General features: G+C 38.4%; 2 protein-coding genes across 7 annotated transcripts in view; both read left to right on the top strand.

The window, feature by feature from the left end:
* LOC127625801 (mitogen-activated protein kinase kinase kinase kinase 3-like) overlaps nucleotides 1–11,473 on the top strand; it is a 105,306-nt gene extending 93,833 nt beyond the window's left edge. For all 6 annotated transcript variants that reach the window (XM_052101161.1, XM_052101163.1, XM_052101164.1 and 3 more), the window contains 10 exons: nucleotides 22–82; nucleotides 262–379; nucleotides 474–532; nucleotides 901–1,004; nucleotides 5,013–5,184; nucleotides 5,776–5,844; nucleotides 5,976–6,068; nucleotides 6,212–6,282; nucleotides 6,381–6,436; nucleotides 10,143–11,473. In XM_052101161.1, the coding sequence (XP_051957121.1) occupies nucleotides 22–82; nucleotides 262–379; nucleotides 474–532; nucleotides 901–1,004; nucleotides 5,013–5,184; nucleotides 5,776–5,844; nucleotides 5,976–6,068; nucleotides 6,212–6,282; nucleotides 6,381–6,436; nucleotides 10,143–10,230 (891 nt within the window). In that variant the 3' untranslated portion in view covers nucleotides 10,231–11,473. The remainder of the gene's footprint in view (nucleotides 1–21; nucleotides 83–261; nucleotides 380–473; nucleotides 533–900; nucleotides 1,005–5,012; nucleotides 5,185–5,775; nucleotides 5,845–5,975; nucleotides 6,069–6,211; nucleotides 6,283–6,380; nucleotides 6,437–10,142) is intronic.
* Nucleotides 11,474–15,231: 3,758 nt separating this feature from the next.
* LOC127625749 (peroxisomal trans-2-enoyl-CoA reductase-like) lies at nucleotides 15,232–18,662 on the top strand. The gene is made up of 5 exons (XM_052101114.1): nucleotides 15,232–15,241; nucleotides 15,323–15,456; nucleotides 15,722–15,898; nucleotides 17,718–17,835; nucleotides 18,547–18,662. Exons 1-5 carry the CDS (start codon nucleotides 15,232–15,234, stop codon nucleotides 18,660–18,662), a joined length of 555 nt encoding a protein of 184 aa, XP_051957074.1.
* Nucleotides 18,663–20,877: the final 2,215 nt, after the last annotated feature.

Below are 20,877 nucleotides of genomic sequence, written 5' to 3' on the forward strand. Positions count from 1 at the left end.
CTATTTTTGTGTCATTGTCAGCTTTTCCCTCGGAGATGTACTTGGCTGTATGTCATGAGCAACAGCCTGCTAACAATATCCGGTAAGCTGTGCTTTAAAAGCAGGTCTAAATCAGGTTTAGTTTTACATTTAGGTAAAAGTCTGTCTAAATTTCCTTTTTGTTATAATTGTTATATACTTAATATGGACACTTTCATATAAAGTGGCACCTGATTGTGTCTTTTTCCCCAGTTTTGACTCTATTGAATTGTGTTTCCCCAGGAAAAGCATCTCATCTGTATTCTCACAGTCTTTCGGGCTTGTTTGATCACGCTCGACACATGCAGAAGCTCCCTGTCGCCATAGCGACGCATAAATTCCCTGACAAGATAATCCCCAGGTAAACGTTTAGATTTCGAGTAAATGCACGTCCAATAGACGGTGTTTTTGTTTTGTTTTGTAAGTGTTCAATCCTATGTGTGTTTACATTTTAGGAAATTCACTGTGTCCAATAAGATCCCTGAAACAAAAGGGTGTCAAAAGTGCTGTGTAGGTGAGTGCATCCCGTAATGACCCGGGACTTTCTTCCTTTCACCTGAATCACTTCCATACTGTACAGACATTATCAGGCCATTTAGGGATCGTTGATATGTAAATCTGAAATGATCATGTCTTTTATTTATTTACTTTCTGATAATCTGAAACATATCCAGTTATTTCAGATCACAAATCTGGAAGTTTTCAGTTATGAAACTTGTAGTATGATTACATAGTACATCAAACTCTTGTATACTCTCATATTTCAAAAGATCAAGGACAGTTGGACTTTTCTTGATATTTAATGTTTGATGGAATACTTTCTAATAACTGCTTGCATTTAAAACGCACAATATAAAGTATGTATTTTGTATCTTTTCTCAGTGAGGAATCCGTACACTGGTCACAAGTATCTGTGCGGTGCCTTTCAGTCCAGTGTTATCCTGTTTGAGTGGGTAGAGTCCATGCAGAAATTCATGTTGGTCAAGGTGAGCCCAGCATCACTGTTCCCATCATGCCATTGATCACAAAAAACAACATTACTTATTGATCTGTGGATTAATATTGAATAAAGATTCATGTAGGACTGTTGTTGTAATATGTTGGAAATATAAGTTATAGCAATTCCAACATGATGTGAATGCACCAATAGACCTCATGCCTAGGATAGCTGTGACTCTAAATTCTGATTTGAACATCTGCGATCGAAGTCGTTGTAAAATGACTAGAAATCCACATATTTTGATCACATATTTTTTAGGTTATTGATAATTATGTATTTATTCTGAAATGGCATTATAAGTGTTGTTGATTTTTTTATTATTATTATAATTTCAATCAAACAGCTATTGTAGCCAAGTAGATTTAAATTGTTGCATGAAGGCATGTTTTCCACTGTTTTTCAACAAACGAACACAAGGAAGAACGATATTTAATACATTTAATTTAGATGCACCAATGCAACAATATTTACTTCCATATATTGAACAAGTTCACTCACTTTTTGGAGCTCATTTGAATTTTATTATGATATAGTATAACACTGAATTATTATTATTATTACTGTTATTCTTCTTCTTATTATTATTGTTGCTTTTATGAGGATTAAACAGTTTTATACCATAGTAATATATTTTTGTCAAGTTTACTTCATCTGAAGCTTTTATTTTGGCGGAAAGTTGAACGCGCTGTCGTATCTAATTATCCTGGAACTTTTATTTTGCCGGAAAGTTGAACGTGCTTTTGTATATAATTATCCTGGAACTTTTATTTTGCCGGAAAGTTGAACGTGCTTTCGTATATAATTATCCTAGAACTTTTATTTTGGCGGAAAGTTGAACGCGCTGTCGTATCTAATTATCCTGGAACTTTTATTTTGGCGGAAAGTTGAACGCGCTGTCGTATCTAATTATCCTGGAACTTTTATTTTGGCGGAAAGTTGAACGCGCTTTTGTATCTAATTATCCTGGAACTTTTATTTTGCCGGAAAGTTGAACGCGCTTTCGTATCTAATTATCCTGGAACTTTTATTTTGCCGGAAAGTTGAACGCGCTGTCGTATCTAATTATCCTGGAACTTTTATTTTGGCGGAAAGTTGAACGCTGCTGTCGAGTATCTAATTATCCTGGAACTTTTATTTTGGCGGAAAGTTGAACGCGCTGTCGTATCTAATTATCCTGGAACTTTTATTTTGGCGGAAAGTTGAACGCGTGCTGTATCGTGATATCTAATTATCCTGGAACTTTTATTTTGCCGGAAAGTTGAACGTGCTTTTGTATATAATTATCCTGGAACTTTTATTTTGCCGGAAAGTTGAACGTGCTTTTGTATATAATTATCCTGGAACTTTTATTTTGCCGGAAAGTTGAACGTGCTTTCGTATATAATTATCCTGGAACTTTTATTTTGCCGGAAAGTTGAACGCAGCTGTCGTATCTAATTATCCTGGAACTTTTATTTTGGCGGAAAGTTGAACGCGCTGTCGTATCTAATTATCCTGGAACTTTTATTTTGGCGGAAAGTTGAACGCTTGATTAATTATCCTGAACTTTATTTGCGAAAGTTGACGTCTGATATAATTATCCTGGAACTTTTATTTTGCGGAAAGTTGAACGCGCTTGTCGTATCTAATTATCCTGGAACTTTTATTTTGGCGGAAAGTTGAACGCGCTGTCGTATCTAATTATCCTGGAACTTTTATTTTGGCGGAAAGTTGAACGCGCTGTCGTATCTAATTATCCTGGAACTTTTATTTTGGCGGAAAGTTGAACGCAGCTGTCGTGATCTAATTATCCTGGAACTTTTATTTTGGCGGAAAGTTGAACGCGCTGTCGTATCTAATTATCCTGGAACTTTTATTTTGGCGGAAAGTTGAACGCGCTGTCGTATCTAATTATCCTGGAACTTTTATTTTGGCGGAAAGTTGAACGCGCTGTCGTATCTAATTATCCTGGAACTTTTATTTTGGCAGAAATTTGAACATGCTTTCGTATCTAATTATCCTCGTACTTTTATTTTGGCGGAGAGTTGAACGTGCTGTCGTATTTAATTCATTTGGAGCTTTTATTTTGGCAGAACTTGGGAAGTGCTGTGTGTGTTTGACAGTTTGCAGTGTTGCTCACTACAAATGTTGAAACGCTGTCACTTTCGTTTTTTACATTTGTATAATAACTTTGCTTTGCTTTCCTTTCACAATGTACTTAAAAGAGTGTTTCGTGATCCCTCACCTGTTCACACAGACCATATATTCATTTAATTATTTTGCGGTTTAATAATCACATATGAAAATACTGAAATTGTGGTGTTATTTAATAATTTTGCAGCTCTAAAGTATCATTAAATGAGTCTAATGATGCACTCTTTAGGAAACGTAGTTGCAATAATAATAATAATAATAATAATAATAATAATACTTCAATCATTGAGATATTCACGATATTGCTTAATTTTATATCGCCAGCAAAAGCATCACAAATAATATAGTGAATATTCAATATATCGCCCAATCCTAATATGAATACACAAATAAATAATTAATATATATATATATATACCCACCTAAAGGATTATTAGGAACACTAATAATTCAATTTCTCATTAATGCAATTATCTAATCAACCAATCACATGGCAGTTGCTTCAATGCATTTAGGGGTGTGGTCCTGGTCAAGACAATCTCCTGAACTCCAAACTGAATGTCAGAATGGGAAAGAAAGGTGATTTAAGCAATTTTGAGCGTGGCATGGTTGTTGGTGCCAGACGGGCCGGTCTGAGTATTTCACAATCTGCTCAGTTACTGGGATTTTCACGCACAACCATTTCTAGGGTTTACAAAGAATGGTGTGAAAAGGAAAAACATCCAGTATGCGGCAGTCCTGTGGGCTGACAATGCCATGTTGATGCTAGAGGTCAGAGGAGAATGGGCCGACTGATTCAAGCTGATAGAAGAGCAACTTTGCCTGAAATAACCACTCGTTACAACCGAGGTATGCAGCAAAGCATTTGTGAAGCCACAACACGCACAACCTTGAGGCGGATGGGCTACAACAGCAGAAGACCCCACCGGTACCACTCATCTCCACTACAAATAGGAAAAAGAGGCTACAATTTGCAAGAGCTCACCAAAATTGGACAGTTGAAGACTGGAAAAATGTTGCCTGGTCTGATGAGTCTCGATTTCTGTTGAGACATTCAGATGGTAGAGTCAGAATTTGGCGTAAACAGAATGAGAACATGGATCCATCATGCCTTGTTACCACTGTGCAGGCTGGTGGTGGTGGTGTAATGGTGTGGGGATGTTTTCTTGGCACACTTTAGGCCCCTTAGTGCCAATTGGGCATTGTTTAAATGCCACGGCCTACCTGAGCATTGTTTCTGACCATGTCCATCCCTTTATGGCCACCATGTACCCATCCTCTGATGGCTACTTCCAGCAGGATAATGCACCATGTCACAAAGCTCGAATCATTTCAAATTGGTTTCTTGAACATGACAATGAGTTCACTGTACTAAAATGGCCCCCACAGTCACCAGATCTCAACCCAATAGAGCATCTTTGGGATGTGGTGGAACGGAGCTCGTGCCCTGGATGTGCATCCCACAAATCTCCATCAACTGCAAGATGCTATCCTATCAATATGGGCCAACATTTGTAAAGAATGCTTTCAGCACCTTGTTGAATCAATGCCACGTACAATTAAGGCAGTTCTGAAGGCGAAAGGGGGTCAAACACAGTATTAGTATGTGTTCCTAATAATCCTTTAGGTGAGTGTATATATATATGATTGTATCAGCATGTAGCACTAGTTTAGAAAATGCTCACCATAACTGTATACCGTATTCTTATATGTCCTAAGAACACCCCTGTAACATACAATGTCTTGTGGCTTATTGCTTTATTGTAAGAAAAGTTGCTTTTCTTGGTGTTTATAAAGCATTTTCACACGCACGCTGTTTCCAAATGAAGCACTGACACGTTGTCTTCCCCTGTTTGTGCAGAGCATAGACTTCCCTCTGCCGTGTCCGCTGGAAGTGTTTGAGATGCTAGTGGTTCCAGAGCATCAATATCCGCTCATCTGTATAGCTGCGAGTGAAGGCACAGAGCTCAACCAGGTGGTGCGCTTTGAGACGCTCAACCCAAACTCTACCTCCAACTGGTTCACTGATTCTGGTGGGTGGTATAAACGCAAGATGCCAAGATCTGTCTAAAGAAACCTATTCTGATCAATTTGAGCTAAATTGGCTGTTTGAGAAATATATATTGCATTTGTATTTAAAGGAGAAGTGTATTTTTCACCCAAATTTTTTCACCCAAAATCAGAAGTGTCAACTCACCCTCATGCCGTCTCAAACTCATATGACTGACTGACTTCTGCGGAACACAAATGAAGATATTTTGATGGAGATGTGATGTGAATATATATCTATACAATACAAGTCAATGGGGCCCAAAAAGGACATAAAAAGGACATAAAGGAGGCATAATTTATAATGTACATTTGTTTCTCAATTCGGATCACTTCAGAATACGTCAATTTAAAAACTTGAGTCATATGGATGCTGCCTTTATTTCCTTTTTGTAGCTTGAAAGTTTTGGACCCCAATGACGTTTATTGTATGGACAAAAACACCTAATAAATTCTTCAAAATGTCGTCGTTTGTGAAGAAAGAAAGTTCAAACCCATACCATTTGAGATGGTGAATTTTAGGTGAGCTATATTTCAAAAACGTATTATTTTAGAAATTCTTGTTGTTGTTTCAGATACCCCACAGAGTTGCGTGATCCATGTGACCCAGCTGGAGAGAGATACAATTTTAGTCTGCCTAGACCGTAAGTACTGAACCTACAGTTAAAGGAATAGTTCACAAAAGTTATAAATCTCTCATACGTCATTTAAAGTGCGTCTCAAGACCCCTGCACAATAACAATAGTGACTCATTGCCTCTATTCCTCCCCTCCAGGATGCATAAAGATTGTGAATTTGCAAGGACGCTTGAAATCCAGTCGAAAGCTGTCGGCAGAACTCACTTTTAATTTCCAGATTGAAGCAATAGGTATGAGACCCTTATACTCTGATTTTAAGACAAATAATCTCCAAATCTAGCGATTTCAGCAGTTATCTTGTAGGCATTTGAACAAAATATTTGGGTGGTCTGTATTTAATTCTCTATATATTTTGTGCATCTATCCATCTTAGTTTGTCTACAAGACAGTGTTTTGGCCTTCTGGAGGCATGGCATGCAAGGACGCAGCTTCAAGTCCAATGAGGCAAGTCCAGCATTATATATGCATGTAGCTTTGTGCCATAATGTATAAGATGCACATAGATACAGTTTAATCGTACTATGCTCTCCATTCTCTTTCAGATTACACAAGAGATTTCTGACAACTCCAGAATATTCCGGCTGCTGGGTTCAGACAGGTGATAAAATCAAACTAATTACCAGAAGTCCATTTTATGTTCCCTTACATCCATGTTTTTAATACAAAGCATATGTAAGAAAAAATGTGATTAAGTTTGGGTAGTGGAAAATTGTCATGTCCTTTGGTGTGACATGCCACCATATTGTTATTCTACAATCTTGAGTTGGGGGTTTTACAGAATCCTTAAACCAAGACCAAAATTTCAAATTGCAACTTCTCTCAGAGCTTTTCTAGCTACATCCACCAAAATTGGCACAGACACTCAGACTGTACTGACTCAGGATGCTGTGAATTATCGAACTAATCAGACATACAGTTTTCCCTTAATGGACAATCAAATATCCAACTAATTTTATAGACATGCTGTACATTGACAAAATGTTCAAACCTGGGTATGGAATGTTTGAGATTTCAAACTCCAACTGTCAAACCATTTAAATGTAAATGCACAACACCTTATGTTGACTTGAAAAATCCCTATGCCAAGACCAAAATTTACGATTGCAACTCCTCCTAGAGCTTTCAAGCTACATCCACCAATCTTGGCAGAGTCCTTCAGGCTGGTTTGACTCAAGTTGCTATGACTTTTCTAACTGATCAGACCTACGGTTTTCCCTTAACAATCAAAAATTACATTGACTGCATGTTCAAACGAGGCTTGGAATGTTCATGATTTCAAACTCCAACTGTCTAACCATTTAAATGTAAACACACACAACACCTTGAATTATGCTGGCTTGATAAAGCCAACATACTGTTATTCTACAGACATGATTTAGGTTTTTTCCAAAATCCCAAAACTAGGACCAACATTTTCGACTGCAACTCCTCCTAGAGCTTTCAAGCTACATCCATCAAACTTGGCACAGTCCTTCAGGCTGATCTGACTCGGGTTGCTGTGAATTTTCTGACTGATCGGACCTACAGTTTTCTCTCAACGTGGACTATCAAAGATCCAGCAAATCCTATAGACATACTGGACATATACGGAATGTTCAAACAGGGCATGGCATGTTCACGATTTCAAATTCCAACTGTCAAACGATTCAAATGTAAACACACAAAACACCTTAAATTATGCTGGCTTGAAAAAGCCAACATACTGTTATTCTACAGACATGCTTTAGGGTTTTTCCACAATCCTTAAACTAAGACCAAAATGTCCGATTGCAACTCCTCCTAGAGCTTTCAAGCTACATCCTTCAAACTTGGCATAGTCCTTGAGAATGATCTGACTGGGGTTGCTGTGAATTTTCTGACTGATCGGACCTACAGTTTTCTCTTAATATTGACTATCATAAATCCAGCAAATTCTATAGACTTACATATACAGAATGTTCAAACAGGGCATGGAATGTTTGTGATTTCAAACTCCAACTGTCAAATTCCAACTATTTAACATTTCAAATGTAAACACACTCAATGCCTTGAATTATGTTGTTCTACAGACATGGTTTCGAGTTTTTCTAAAATGACTAAACCAGGACCAATATTTCTGTATGTAACTTCTAGAGCTTTCAAGCTACATCCACCAAACTTGGTACAGACCTTCCGTCTGTTCTGACTTGTGTCGATGTGTCTTTTCGAACAGATCTGAATGACAGTTTTCACACGGCAGATGATCAAATCTCTAAATATATCCCATAGACTTACAGTACATTGATGGAATGTACAAATGGACCAAGACTATTCCAATTCCATCTGTCAAAAAATGTAATTCAAATGTAAACAAACACCCTAGCAACTGTATAGCCATATTATGGGGACTTCTATCCATCTGTTTGTCTGACTGTAATGTCTTAATAACCATCTGTAACGTAATTTAGATGGAAAGGAGGAGGCGAGAACCGGCTTGACAATATAAATAATATTTTAATTATAAACTGAAACGGAAGACACAAACACACACATGACGGACATGTCCGTAAATTATCTCTCTCTCCCGCACAAGCCTCCGCAGTCGGCCTTTATCACTCTCGGAGGCTTGATTAGCCTAATAAGGGACCGGGTGTGTAGAATCACGACGCCCTGCCACATTCCTCCCTTGTTCTCTCAGGCAGGGGAGCCCCCAGCATGACGTACACCCCCCCCCCCCCCCCTTTCCCTGGGGGAGGGCGTGCCTGAAGCCCCATCTGCTGACAGGTCATCCCTGTCCACCTGGATGAGGGAGGGGACAAGGGGAGGGAAACAGAAATAATAAAAAATGGGGGGTACTTCCTGTAACAGTGTAGTACCCCCCCAAAAAAACACTGTAAAATTTCAACGAGAGGGAAAAGACCAACGCAGAGCGACAGTGAGAGAGAGAGAGGAGAGAGAGAGATAAAAGCCAGTTCTCCGATACGCCGTAGCTTGTTCCTCGGCCACTCCTCCACCCTCTAACGGACGACAGCCGTGCCTCTCCAGGCAGATCGGAGACAGTCCTCCAGCCCCTGGCGGACGGAACGCCCCGCCGCGTTCTTGGGGAACAGAAGGGGTCTCCCCCGCCCCTGGCAGCGGTTCTCCTGCTCCAGGCGGTCGGCAGCGAGCCCCTCCCCGCTCTGTAGATTTCAGTGGCTGGTAGAGGACTCCTCCGTCCCTGGCAGCGGCCCTGACCGCTCCAGGCAGTCGGTTAGGAGCCCCTTCTCCCTTCGCGGTCGGCAGCCGTCCTCCGCTTCCAGACAGCCGGGCTCCTCGTCCCCCGGCAGATGGCTGCGGCTGCTCCTTTGGGGTGGACGGTAGTGGCGAGAACTTTACTACGGCGTATCCCTCCTCCTTCTCGGATTTCGGCACCAGTGTAAAGGGATCAAAGGAAAGGAGGCGGCGAGAACTGGCTTGACGATGTAAATAATATTTTAATGAGAAACTTAAAAGACAAACACACACATGACAGACATGTCCGTAAACTATCTCTCTCTCCCTCACAATCCTCCACAGTCAGCCTTTATCCCTCTCGGAGGCTTGATTACTAGATTCCCTAGTAGAATCACGACCGACCCGGCCCCGCCCTCCGCCCTGCCACACCATCAAACCAAGCTAAGATCAAAGTTAGGCTTGGCAAACTTCATCTAGTTTTCTTGCTGTCTTTCTGACATCTGTCTGTCTGGACTGTTGGGTCTGTAAAACCATCAAACTTTTAAAGATTTTAAAACCATATTAAACTGTCATTTTAAAGTTAGTCTTTCCAAATTTACCTATCTAGATTTATATTCATTATGCATGCAGTTTTTATGACCTCATGTTAATTGAAAGACTGAATATTTGCACTTTTAAAAATGAACTTGTCGCACCACAGGACCATTTAAAATGAACTAATGAAGGCAAAATTATGATTTAAAGATTTTGAAGAAATGGTGAATAGTCACAGCACCTAGTTAACATGAACGAACAATGAAGAATAATTTCACTGCAGTTATTACCGTAATCTGTGTTAATGTTCATTTTGAACATATATGAACACATTTTTCAAATTAAACGTTTTGCTACTTAAAATGAGTTAATGCATTATAAGTATGTTATGTAATTTGCATTGTACTTACCTTTAAAGTACCTTGATTTAATTACATCTGTATGCAATTACACTGTTCACTTTACGGCTAACCTAACCTGGGACCATAAACATTACGCAAGATTAATATATGATTTTTAAATAATTGTTGAGAATATACTATTTAATTAATGATTAATTAGCATTTGTTTTTATTTTGTTCTAATGTTACTCTTTATAGAGTCGTGGTTTTGGAGAGTCGGCCAACAGACAATCCTACAGCACACAGCAATCTGTACATCCTCGCAGGACACGAAAACAGCTACTGAATGTGATGCATCTTGGGTAAAAACATGGCATGCCGGAATGCATTGTTTGAAAAGGCCCGACAACAACTGACCACCCGTCTGAAGAGCCACAAATTGGCTGTTGTTGGACCACGGAGAGCGCGGTGCAAGACTTGAATGGCTATTAAGATTTCAGAGTATAATGTTCATAACTGGGACAACAGACGGGCAGTAAGCGCACAATATACTACAGTATGCACTTTCACCCCTTGCTCTTTTAGAGGCCTCACTTTAGTTTGGCTTCTGGCAGTCATTTTAATGGTTTGAATTTATTTTTACATGAAACGCATACATACACAGTCATCGCTCAAAGAGTTTTGTTGTTTGTTTTTAGCCAGTACACTCACAGACGCTAACCAATCAAGTGCTTGAAGACGCGTATTTAATTCATGTACATACAGACACATAGTATTGTTAAGTTGTACTCTTTGTATTGGTTGTGCAGGTGTCATATTGTATGTTGTACAGGTTCGTGGCAGCGTAGGCTGCTGTAAAGGACTGTGAGATAAACAATGAGAGAATGGGTACTACTTCAAATGACCTCTAGAGACAGATATTTTTGTTGTTGTTGTTGTTGTTATATGCAATGGTTTAGGAATAATAAAGCTAAAGTGCCCATCTTTCCAAGACTTGCCTTTTTAACATTTGTTATTTTTAGTTGATTTGTTTGGTTAATTTTTTTTATATACAATTTGTATTGAGCGTAATTGTTTTTAACACTTCAAATTTGCACAATGTTATTAAAATATGGATGTGTATATGTAAGTGTATATTGAAAACCATGCAGATAGTGACATTTATAAATATATATACTCATGCAATTTCTGTAAATCTGTGTACAAGTATAACTCTAAGAAGCAATAAATCATTAAGATGTTTTTAATCATTCGGACTGAACGGGAGTTCACAAGCTTGTTGTGAGAATGAGATCGCTGTCTGTCTGTCTGTCTGTACGTCATTTGAGTGCTGTAGACACGATTTACAAGACGATGTTGGAATATTGATCATTGCTGCAAGCCTTCAATAACATAGACGGGCATTTCATCACTGTTTGAGAGTAAAGGAAATTCCATCGTTAGAAAACAAAACCATATTCCGTGAGTTTCTTTTATTGTTGTTGTTGTTGTTTATCAGTGATTGACAAGATAATACAATTACAGAATTCATTTTCTTTTCTGTTTGTGTCCATGTATATATATTGTAAAATAAAATCACTTGGTTTTACATACCGACATGTCTCACGTGTTTTAATAATAATCATTTTAGTATTGTTATATACTATATAGTATATTATATATATATATTCTATGTTATGGGAGCAGCCAATTTCCCTCCAAAATTAAACACAAAAACGTATTAATGCAGTGTTTCTGCTACTCCCCAGAAAAAAAATGCTATTATATGCAAGTCATTTTAGTGTCAACATAATAATCAATGTACATTATGCGTCAATATTTACCGATAATTGCTGCAATAATAGCTGCTGCTCTCTGCCCCCGCTTAAAATCATTGGCAACACAATTTGTTTGGAACTATTGAGAGCTACACGAATCACGTGACCGCGCGGCGGCGAGATCACTGTCGCAACCGTCTATGTTCGCAACTCTCATATTTAACGGCTCTGGGGTGCGATTCCCGTACAACGACGTAACTTGCTGCTCCACTACCGTAGTACGATGCACTGTTGAAGAAATCAACTTGCTAGTCACGACTGTTTCCCGAAACCGTATTGTCGCAAATTGGTTGTTCAACCACGTTGGTTAATGATGTCACACATGTGGTGGAGTAAAAACTACTTTTAATGAATCTGTTTGCGATCGAATTAATGCTAGATGTTTTGCTATAAATTACGGACATGTCATCTGAGGACTATCTCATATTTTTCTCAGTTATTTGCTTTATTTCCAGATTCAATCATAGGCTCGTTCTTACGCACTAGAGCACGTTCACACATGCGCACTCTTCACAAATGGTGCTTTAAATCTATTGACAAACTAAAAGACATAAAGGACATTTGTATGTCTTCTAAATAAAAGATACTGATTGTACAGAATGTCATCTTGCTTATTTGGCTCAAGATAATAATTTATTAAGCCCACATGTTATAATAACAAGAAACTCTGCTTCTAACCACAGGTCGAGAGCTGCCGTTCCAACCACACAACTCTGCGATGCTGTTTGCGAATGTTCGTTGGAACGATGGTTTCGGGAAACACCGACTCGTTGAACTATGATGATAACGACGGAACTTGCGACCATAGTTGGCTAACGATGCTTTTGGGAAAGCGTCCCTGGTTCGCGCTTAGTAGATGCCGCCAAGGCAAGTTCAAAACAAAGCGCGCGCGCTGTACTGTGATTGGTGGCTAAAAAGTAAGATATTTGACATTGAAATGTAGTGGAGTTAAAGTAAAAGTCTCCCCAATTTAAAGTACAGATACGCAAAAAAGCTACTTAAGTACAGTAACGAATTACATTTACTGCGTTACTGTCCACCACTGCACATATACACCCCAAACTCACACACACACACACACACACATACACAAAAACATATACACCCTAAGCTCTCTCTCTCACACACACACACACACACACACACACACACACATATACACCCCAAGCTCTCTCACACACACACACACACACACACACACACACACACATATACACCCCAAGCTCTCTCACACACACACATACACTAACTTCAATGTCACTAATTAAATGTAAGCACAAGTGACCATGTGTACTTCATGTTTTAGCTTCCATTGAAGTATTGAGGACAAAACCTGCAAAAATAATAAATCGATACACAACACACAAAAATTAATAAATGCACCCATCAATGCAAATACATAAATACAACATAAAGCAAATAAATGGTTGGGGACATGAACATTTTTTAAAGAAACGTCCAAATTAAAATGTGATTTTTAATTCTATATTTGCATGTTCTTTTTTTTGTTTTTTTTAATCATTCATTTCTTTCTGTATGTAGTTGCCTATTTATTTTTTCCTTTGTGCAACATGTTAATTTTACATTGTATTATTTTTGCATTAATGGGTGCATTTAATTCTTCCTTTGTATATCTGCTCACACACACACACACACATATATCATATATATATATATATATATATATATATATATATATATATATATATTATGCACAAATATGTGGATTTATTTATGTATATTTGTGTTTATATATTTATTTATTGCAGGTTTTGTCCTCCACACATGCTGTCATTTTAAAGCAAAAGCCCCACATTACTAAAATTCTGAAATCAATCAAATTAATCTGTACATTTTTTAACCGATTTCACTCAAAATATAATATGTAACGAAAACAATTTCATGAAAGGATACACAAATGTAAAATGTATTTTCCTCATTGGCCTCTTGTTGAATAGAAGTATTGTTGTTTATTTTAGTCAAGTTAGAATACATTTGTTTTTAACGGTACATGTCACTTTAAGTAGGCTATGTTTCAGTTCCTACCAGGGACGGATTACCGACCGGGCCAGTGCCCAGGGGCCCTTGACTGCCCGGGCTGCGCGATCTAGTTTTGTTATCCCGCACCGCTTGAAAACCCTTTTGGGCATGAACAACGAACCGCTAGAAAGACACTTCCTTGAGTAAAGACTTTTCTTTTAAAATATATCGAAGCCTCTATGGCCCTGTCCCAATAACCTCACTTGTGGTTTTGGTCTTGCCTACTTTACCCACTTGTCTTACGTATTTCCAGCATTTGGCCACTAGTGTGCAAGTACACGTGAATGACTTTTGATTGCACGTTGGGACACTCATAGACTTAAAGATGTTGATGCTGTTTGTGACAGCTATTTTTGTCTTTTCACTCATCTGAAGACTGATGATTGTTGATAGCGGTGACCTTGATAGCCTAATTAGATAATAAATAACTGAACATTTTACCCATCATTTCATTTATTAATACACTGGTACACACACACTGGTTGGACATCATGGGAAAATCAAAAGAAATCAGCCAAGATCTCAGAAAAACAACTGCAGACCTTCATAAGTCCTTGGGAGCTATTTCCAAATGTCTGAAGATACAACGTTCATCTGTACAAACAATAGTACGCAAATATAAACACCATGGGACCACACAGCCATCATACCGCTCAGGAAAGAGATGCATTCTGTCTCATAGAGATGAACATGGTTTGGTGCGAAAGGTGCAAATCAATCCCAGAACAACAGCAAAGGACCTTGTGAAGATGCTGGAGGAAACAGGTAGACGAGTATCTATATCCACAGCAAAACAAGCCCTATATCGACATAACCTGAAAGGCTGCTCAGCAAGGAAGAAGCCACTGCTCCAAAACCACCATAAAAAAGCGTGAATACAGTTTACAAGTGCACATGGGGACAAAGGTCTTACTTTTTGGAGAAATGTCCTCTGGTCAAATGAAACAAATATTGAACTGTTTGGCCATAATGACCATCGTTAGCTTGCAAGCTGAAGAACATTACCCCAACTGTGAAGCATGGTGGTGCAGCATCATGTTGTGGGGGTGCTTTGCTGCAGGAGGGACTGGTGCACTTCACAAAATAGATGACATCATGAGGAAGGAAAATTATGTGGATATACTGAAGCAACATCTCAAGACATCAGCCAAGAAGTTAAAGCGTGTTTGCAAATGGGTCTTCCAAATGGACAATGACCCCAAGCATACCTCCAGAGTTGTGGCAAAATGGCTTAAGGGCAACAAAGTCAAGGTATTGGAGTGCCCATCACAAAGTCCTGACCTCAATCCGATAGAAATGTGTGGACAGAACTGAAAAAGCATGTGCGAGCAATGAGGCCTTTCTACGATTAAATGTCCGGAAAAAACGAGTTTAAATGTATTTGGCTAATGTGTATGTAAACTTCTGACTACAACTGTAGATATAGATAGATACTGTGTATATAAAATATGATGAATGTGGAGCATAAGCTTTTTAATCAAAATGTTTTAATGCAGTCAAGTGAGGCCAAACTTTAGCTGTAACTGTATAGAAGTGTTAATACACAGATTATTCAAGTCTCAAATATCACCCATGTTGTAGGATATAGTGTGGTCATATCCTCCAGGAAGCTCAAGCGTCTGGTGTCAGCAGCTGAAGAGCTGACTCACGAAATCCCCTCATCCACTTCAGCTAAAGTGACCCCTATACAGTGTAACATCCAGTGTGAAGACGAGGTGACGGTCATATAAACTTGGCTTTAGGAATGGCAGTAAAGCATTCTTTTTGTTTCAAAGATTGTCCGTTAGATGTTTGGCACCAAAATGCTAACATTAGGCCATGAGGTTGTTTTCTGTACTTGAAACTTCATGATGGAAATTGATCATTTTTGTATGTACATAGAGGGACAAATGCCCCTAATTGGCTTTACATATTTATCATAGTTTCATGTGTTATGAATCTGTGTCTACTATCCAATGTTTTAGCTGTCATTTTTGACAGGTGAAGAGCCTGATGGCCTCCACGCTGAAGCTTCATCTGAGAATTGAATTATTGGTGAACAATGGAGGTGGACAGTTTTCCAGTCCATTGAACTTGATGAGTGCCAAAGGCCGGAAGGCTGTGATTGACAACCTTTTTATGAGTTTAAATTTGTATTTGGGTCATTCCTACAATTTGGTGACATTTCAACATACTTTTATAAGTATCTTTACGTTTCATCAATGGCTGGACTGGTATTCTGGCATACCGGGCATTTTCCCTGTGGGCAGATGCACTTTGGGGCCGATCAGGAGCGGACTGGCCATTGGGAGAAACGAGCAGGCCGGTGGGTCAGCCGCGAAACGGGCCAATGCACGACAGACCACAAAACGGCACCGCGATATGCAGAAAAGGACAGCGTCAAGGTGGAAAATAACAGATTGGACATTCAGTGTACAAATGAGTAATTACGGGGTCTGTAAATTATATCTATCAAACATATTTGCAATGTTATATTTAGGGGCCAAGCACTGAAGGTACATAGGCAGCTATTGTATCTGTTAGTGTTCTTGTAAGTATTATTCTTCCACTGAAAGTCTATTGCAGCCCATAGAACCGTACATAGGAATATTGTGAAATTTGGTACACTGTTAGAGGACACTCTCAAATTGAATTGACCCAAATTTGAGGTCACTAACTTAAACCCTCTAGGTCCACCAAGTGTTCAAATTGCACACATGTTTTGGTCCATAACTTTTGATCTGGTCTAGAAACAAAATCATATTTTCCTCTGATTCCTTGGGTCATTCCGATTCCCAGTGGGCTGTTTCATTTCAGAGCCCTGCCCACTAGATTATCCGCAATTTAATATGTTCTGAAAACCTACTTTTTCAAACTCCTCCTAGACAGTATGTCTGATTTACCCCAAAAATCCTCATGACAAATAAATATGGAATTTATGATGAATTTGACAATGAGCCCACCAAAATGGAAGTGAGGCTGTATCTTTGCAACTCTTAAGCGTAATGTCTTGAAGGAACCTTCAAAGTTTTGGCATAGCACCACCTAGTGGTCAGGAAATCTAACAAATTGATACTTTTGCTTATAACTTGTGAACAGTTTGGCCTAAAATCGTGAGACTGATCTCTTTAGATACATTGGGGTACAACAAGTCGAATAATATCCAATTTTCTGACGTTAACTTTTTGTATTTTAGAAATACATTACAAAATGTGGTCCTCTGATTCCTTGATTCATGCCGATACCCAATGGGTGATGTTATTTTGAAGCTTCGCCCACTAGATATTCTGCCATTTTTAATTTTCTGAAAAAACAAATTTTCCGAACTCCTCCAAGATTGTATGTCCGATTCGCTCTAAGTTTTAGCTTTAATTTTAATCTAGAGACACTCATGACAAAAAGTTATGGAATTCATGACGAATTGAAAGGCAAGCGTGTTAAAATGGATGTTAGGATGTATCTTTGCAACGATTTAGCATATTGACATGAAGCTTAGTATGTCATCACAAGCATAACTTGATGGCACAGCACCACCTAGTGGTCAAGAAATATGAAACATTGCTATTTTTGCTTATGACTTCAGAATATTTGGCCTAATATAATGAGACTGCTCTCTTTAGATTCCTTGGGGCATAACGAGTCGAATGATACCCAATTTTCCAATGTCGGCCATATTGAATTTGTCTTAAATTGCTGTATTTTAGAGACGCATTGGCATATCAATCTGAAATTTGGTATGGGTCATTGGGGCCATGTTTTGAAGGTACTCAGAAAGTCTGGGGATAGCAGATGATATAATAAAGTCCATATGACTTTAGAAAATTTGGCCTATTGTCATTAGCTTCCTTGGCTCATTGCGAGAACGATGATACCAAATTTGGTCGGCCATACTTCCTGTCTGCCATTTTCAATTTCAGGTTGGTCTAACATTCATCCTTCCACATTCAGGAACTTTGGCTCCATTCATAGCTAAATTTAATCTCCATTTAATGACAAGGGAGCATCCAGGGCAGCGCTGGACAATCTGACCAAGAGTCTGGCCATTGAGTGTGCTTCCAGTGGGATGGCAGTTCCATCCAGTCCGGCTAAAAGAAGGAGTATATGTTCCATAGGAGGTAGGTCAAAATAATCCTGATCTGACAGAAATTTCAAACTTTCTTATAAGGTTTTAAATCTTGAGAATTTATCACAGATCAGCAACACACCTTAAAGGAATATTCTTTCAATATAAGTTAAGCTCAATTGTGTCAATGTTAACTACCACAAAAAATAATTTCAACCCCTCCTTCCATTTCTTTGAAAGTAAAAACCAATGTTACCTTGAGGCACTTACAATGGAAGTGAATGGAGGCCAATTTTTTGAGGTTTTGAAAGGCAGAAATGTGAATCAGATAATTGTATAAAATCACTTAAATACATTTTTCTGTCCAAACTTTTGAATTATTTGAGCTGTAAAGTTATTTAAATAGTCGTTTTACTGTCATTTTAGGGTTTACGGCGCTGCGTCATCATATAACTTTACAAAGAAAAGGTAAGATGGCGATTTCATCACATTAAAATCATATTAACACACATATTGTTTATGTCTAGTGGCTATAATTTTGAAACGGTGAGTATTTTAACATTTACCGATTGGCCCCCATTCACTTCCATTGTAAGAGCATCACTGTAGCCCAGATTTTTGCTTCTTTTTTTTTTTTTAAGAAAAGGAGGGACAAGTTGAAATACATTTTTGTGGTAAACAAACATTATGCCACAAATGCTGTTGATTGAGCTCAGCTTGTATTGAACCCAGAATATTCCAAAGTTTAATACATAACCACTAGATGGCAGCTATAACCAGTTTAAAGAATGTCTCGTCCGTGTGGATCCTGTTCTGTATCCTGACCTGGAAGAATGCAATGCAGAAGGACTAAGGCCCATGTTTGCAGTAGCACACTAGCATACTACTAGTATTATTTCTGCAATGTGTTGTATGTATACTCTGCACAGTATGCAAATGATCTCAATGCAAAATACTCCACTGACCTACTACATTTACCACAATGTGTAGTACACAAACAGAGCACACTGCACTGGATATTAATACATAATGAGGTCATCAATGACAGCAATGTAGCATATTAATATTTCACTTACTGTTTTAAAAAGAAATAGCAGGCAGTATACATTGACTTAACTTTAAAGAGTTAGTAACTAACTTATACTGTCAGATATGTCTTACAATATGTTTCTTGCTGTCCCCGGCTGCCACTTTCATTACTGGAGCAACCCTGAAGGTGGATGCAGGACAGAGACTCTACCACTCTGTGTGGGAAATCCCAGGTACATGCTTTGAAAATGACAACATTCTTTAAATAAACACCCTGAGCATTTGTGTAGTTTGTGTTCAAAAGTCCTATAACATCTTCTGAAGCGTAAAATATGTAATTGTGTGCAGCGGATGAGGCTATAACACATGAACTGACATTCACTTTTCATTCCTTTTTTGTCTTTTGTATTCCCTTTTTCTCCCAATTTGGAATGCATGATTCCCACTACTTAGTAGGTCTTTGTGGTGGCACAGTTACTCACCTCAATCCGGGTGGTGGAGGACAAGTCTCAGTTGCCTCCACTTCTGAGACCGTCAATCCGCACATCTGATCACGTGACTCGCTGTGCATGACACAGCGGAGACTCACAGTATGTGGAGGCTCATGCTACTCTCCACGATCCACACACAACTCACCACACGCCCCATTGAGAGCGAGAACCACTAATCACGACCACGAGGAGGTTACCCCATGTGACTCTACCCTCCCTAGCAACCGGGACAATTTGGTTGCTTAGGAGACGACTCCAGCGGTGTTAGTCAGCGTCAATACTCGCTGAGATACCCAGACCCCCTAACTTTTCATTTTTAAGTATTAAAAATCTTTCTGTTCTCTCTCTCTCTCTCTCTCTCTCTCTCTCTCTCATCAGACCACAGTGCCTGGCCTCCAGCCCCAGAGGGAGAAAATACAGAAGCATTAAATAAAATCATGGACGTGACCAAATCTAAACTGTAAATCAACCACTTGGATTGCTGTTTGAAACAGCTGTTTTTCCTCACAGTTTGGGTGGACCACAAATAGCTTGGCTTTGTATTACTGCACAACACATCTTGACTGTGGCCTTTGAGTGATCATTGCATCATTTCACTAGTAGGTTTAATCAATGTAAATATGTGTAATAGTATGATATTGTGTATCAGGAGAAATAATGTTTTCGTTTATAAAAAACAAGGTTTATCAGCTGACACGATGACATAATTACGTAAAGTATTTTTTAAAAAGCTCATTTTTGGGTCTATAAAGGTTTTAGGCAATTGCATTAGTATTGTTTCTGTATTTTGCTACCATGGTACAGTGTTGATATGAGATGGTGCGTGTAACATGATATTTACATTGTACTGTACTTGAAACCATGGTACCAAAAATATGGTAAAATATTATACTTTGTACATCTATGATGCTGATGATGATGATCCATAATAAAACCAGGCTTCTATGTCACATGTTATGATATTTAGTTACAGGGTTAATATATTACAGGTAAAGTGGGACACTTTCTGATAATTTGTCATTAGTGTTTGACATTTTAAAATATAATCCAAATGGCAATAGAAATGCTACCCCATACTAGTTTAGCGTGAACTTAATGTTGATTTATAATTTACACTTAATTATACATGATTAAAGGAATATTCCAGGTGTAATACAAGTTAAGCTGAATCAACAGCATAAGTGTCTCAATGTAACCCTTTTTTGTCCGCTATTTTTGTGGTAATCAACATTATGCTTATTTTGTATTAAACCCAGGGGCGTAGGAACCATTATAAGCGATATGACAATAAGTGACATGTCCTCCTCACTTTTAGAAAATATATTATTTAAAACTGTGCTATAGTGAAGAGAGGCTGATGAGATTTAGAATGTATCCCCCAGTTTTCAGATCGTTCCCACGCCCCTGATTGAACCCGTTATATTTTGTAATGCTTCATTGTCCCACTTTACCAACTGTACAACTTTACCTGTTTCCACCCATATATTTATTTCATTTTAATTGTATTTAATTTTATAAATTATAATTTATAATAATTGTATACATTTTATAAATGATAAAATGTAGAAATTATA

Source organism: Xyrauchen texanus, chromosome 32 (assembly GCF_025860055.1).
Source record: "Xyrauchen texanus isolate HMW12.3.18 chromosome 32, RBS_HiC_50CHRs, whole genome shotgun sequence".
Lineage (NCBI taxonomy): Eukaryota > Metazoa > Chordata > Actinopteri > Cypriniformes > Catostomidae > Xyrauchen > Xyrauchen texanus.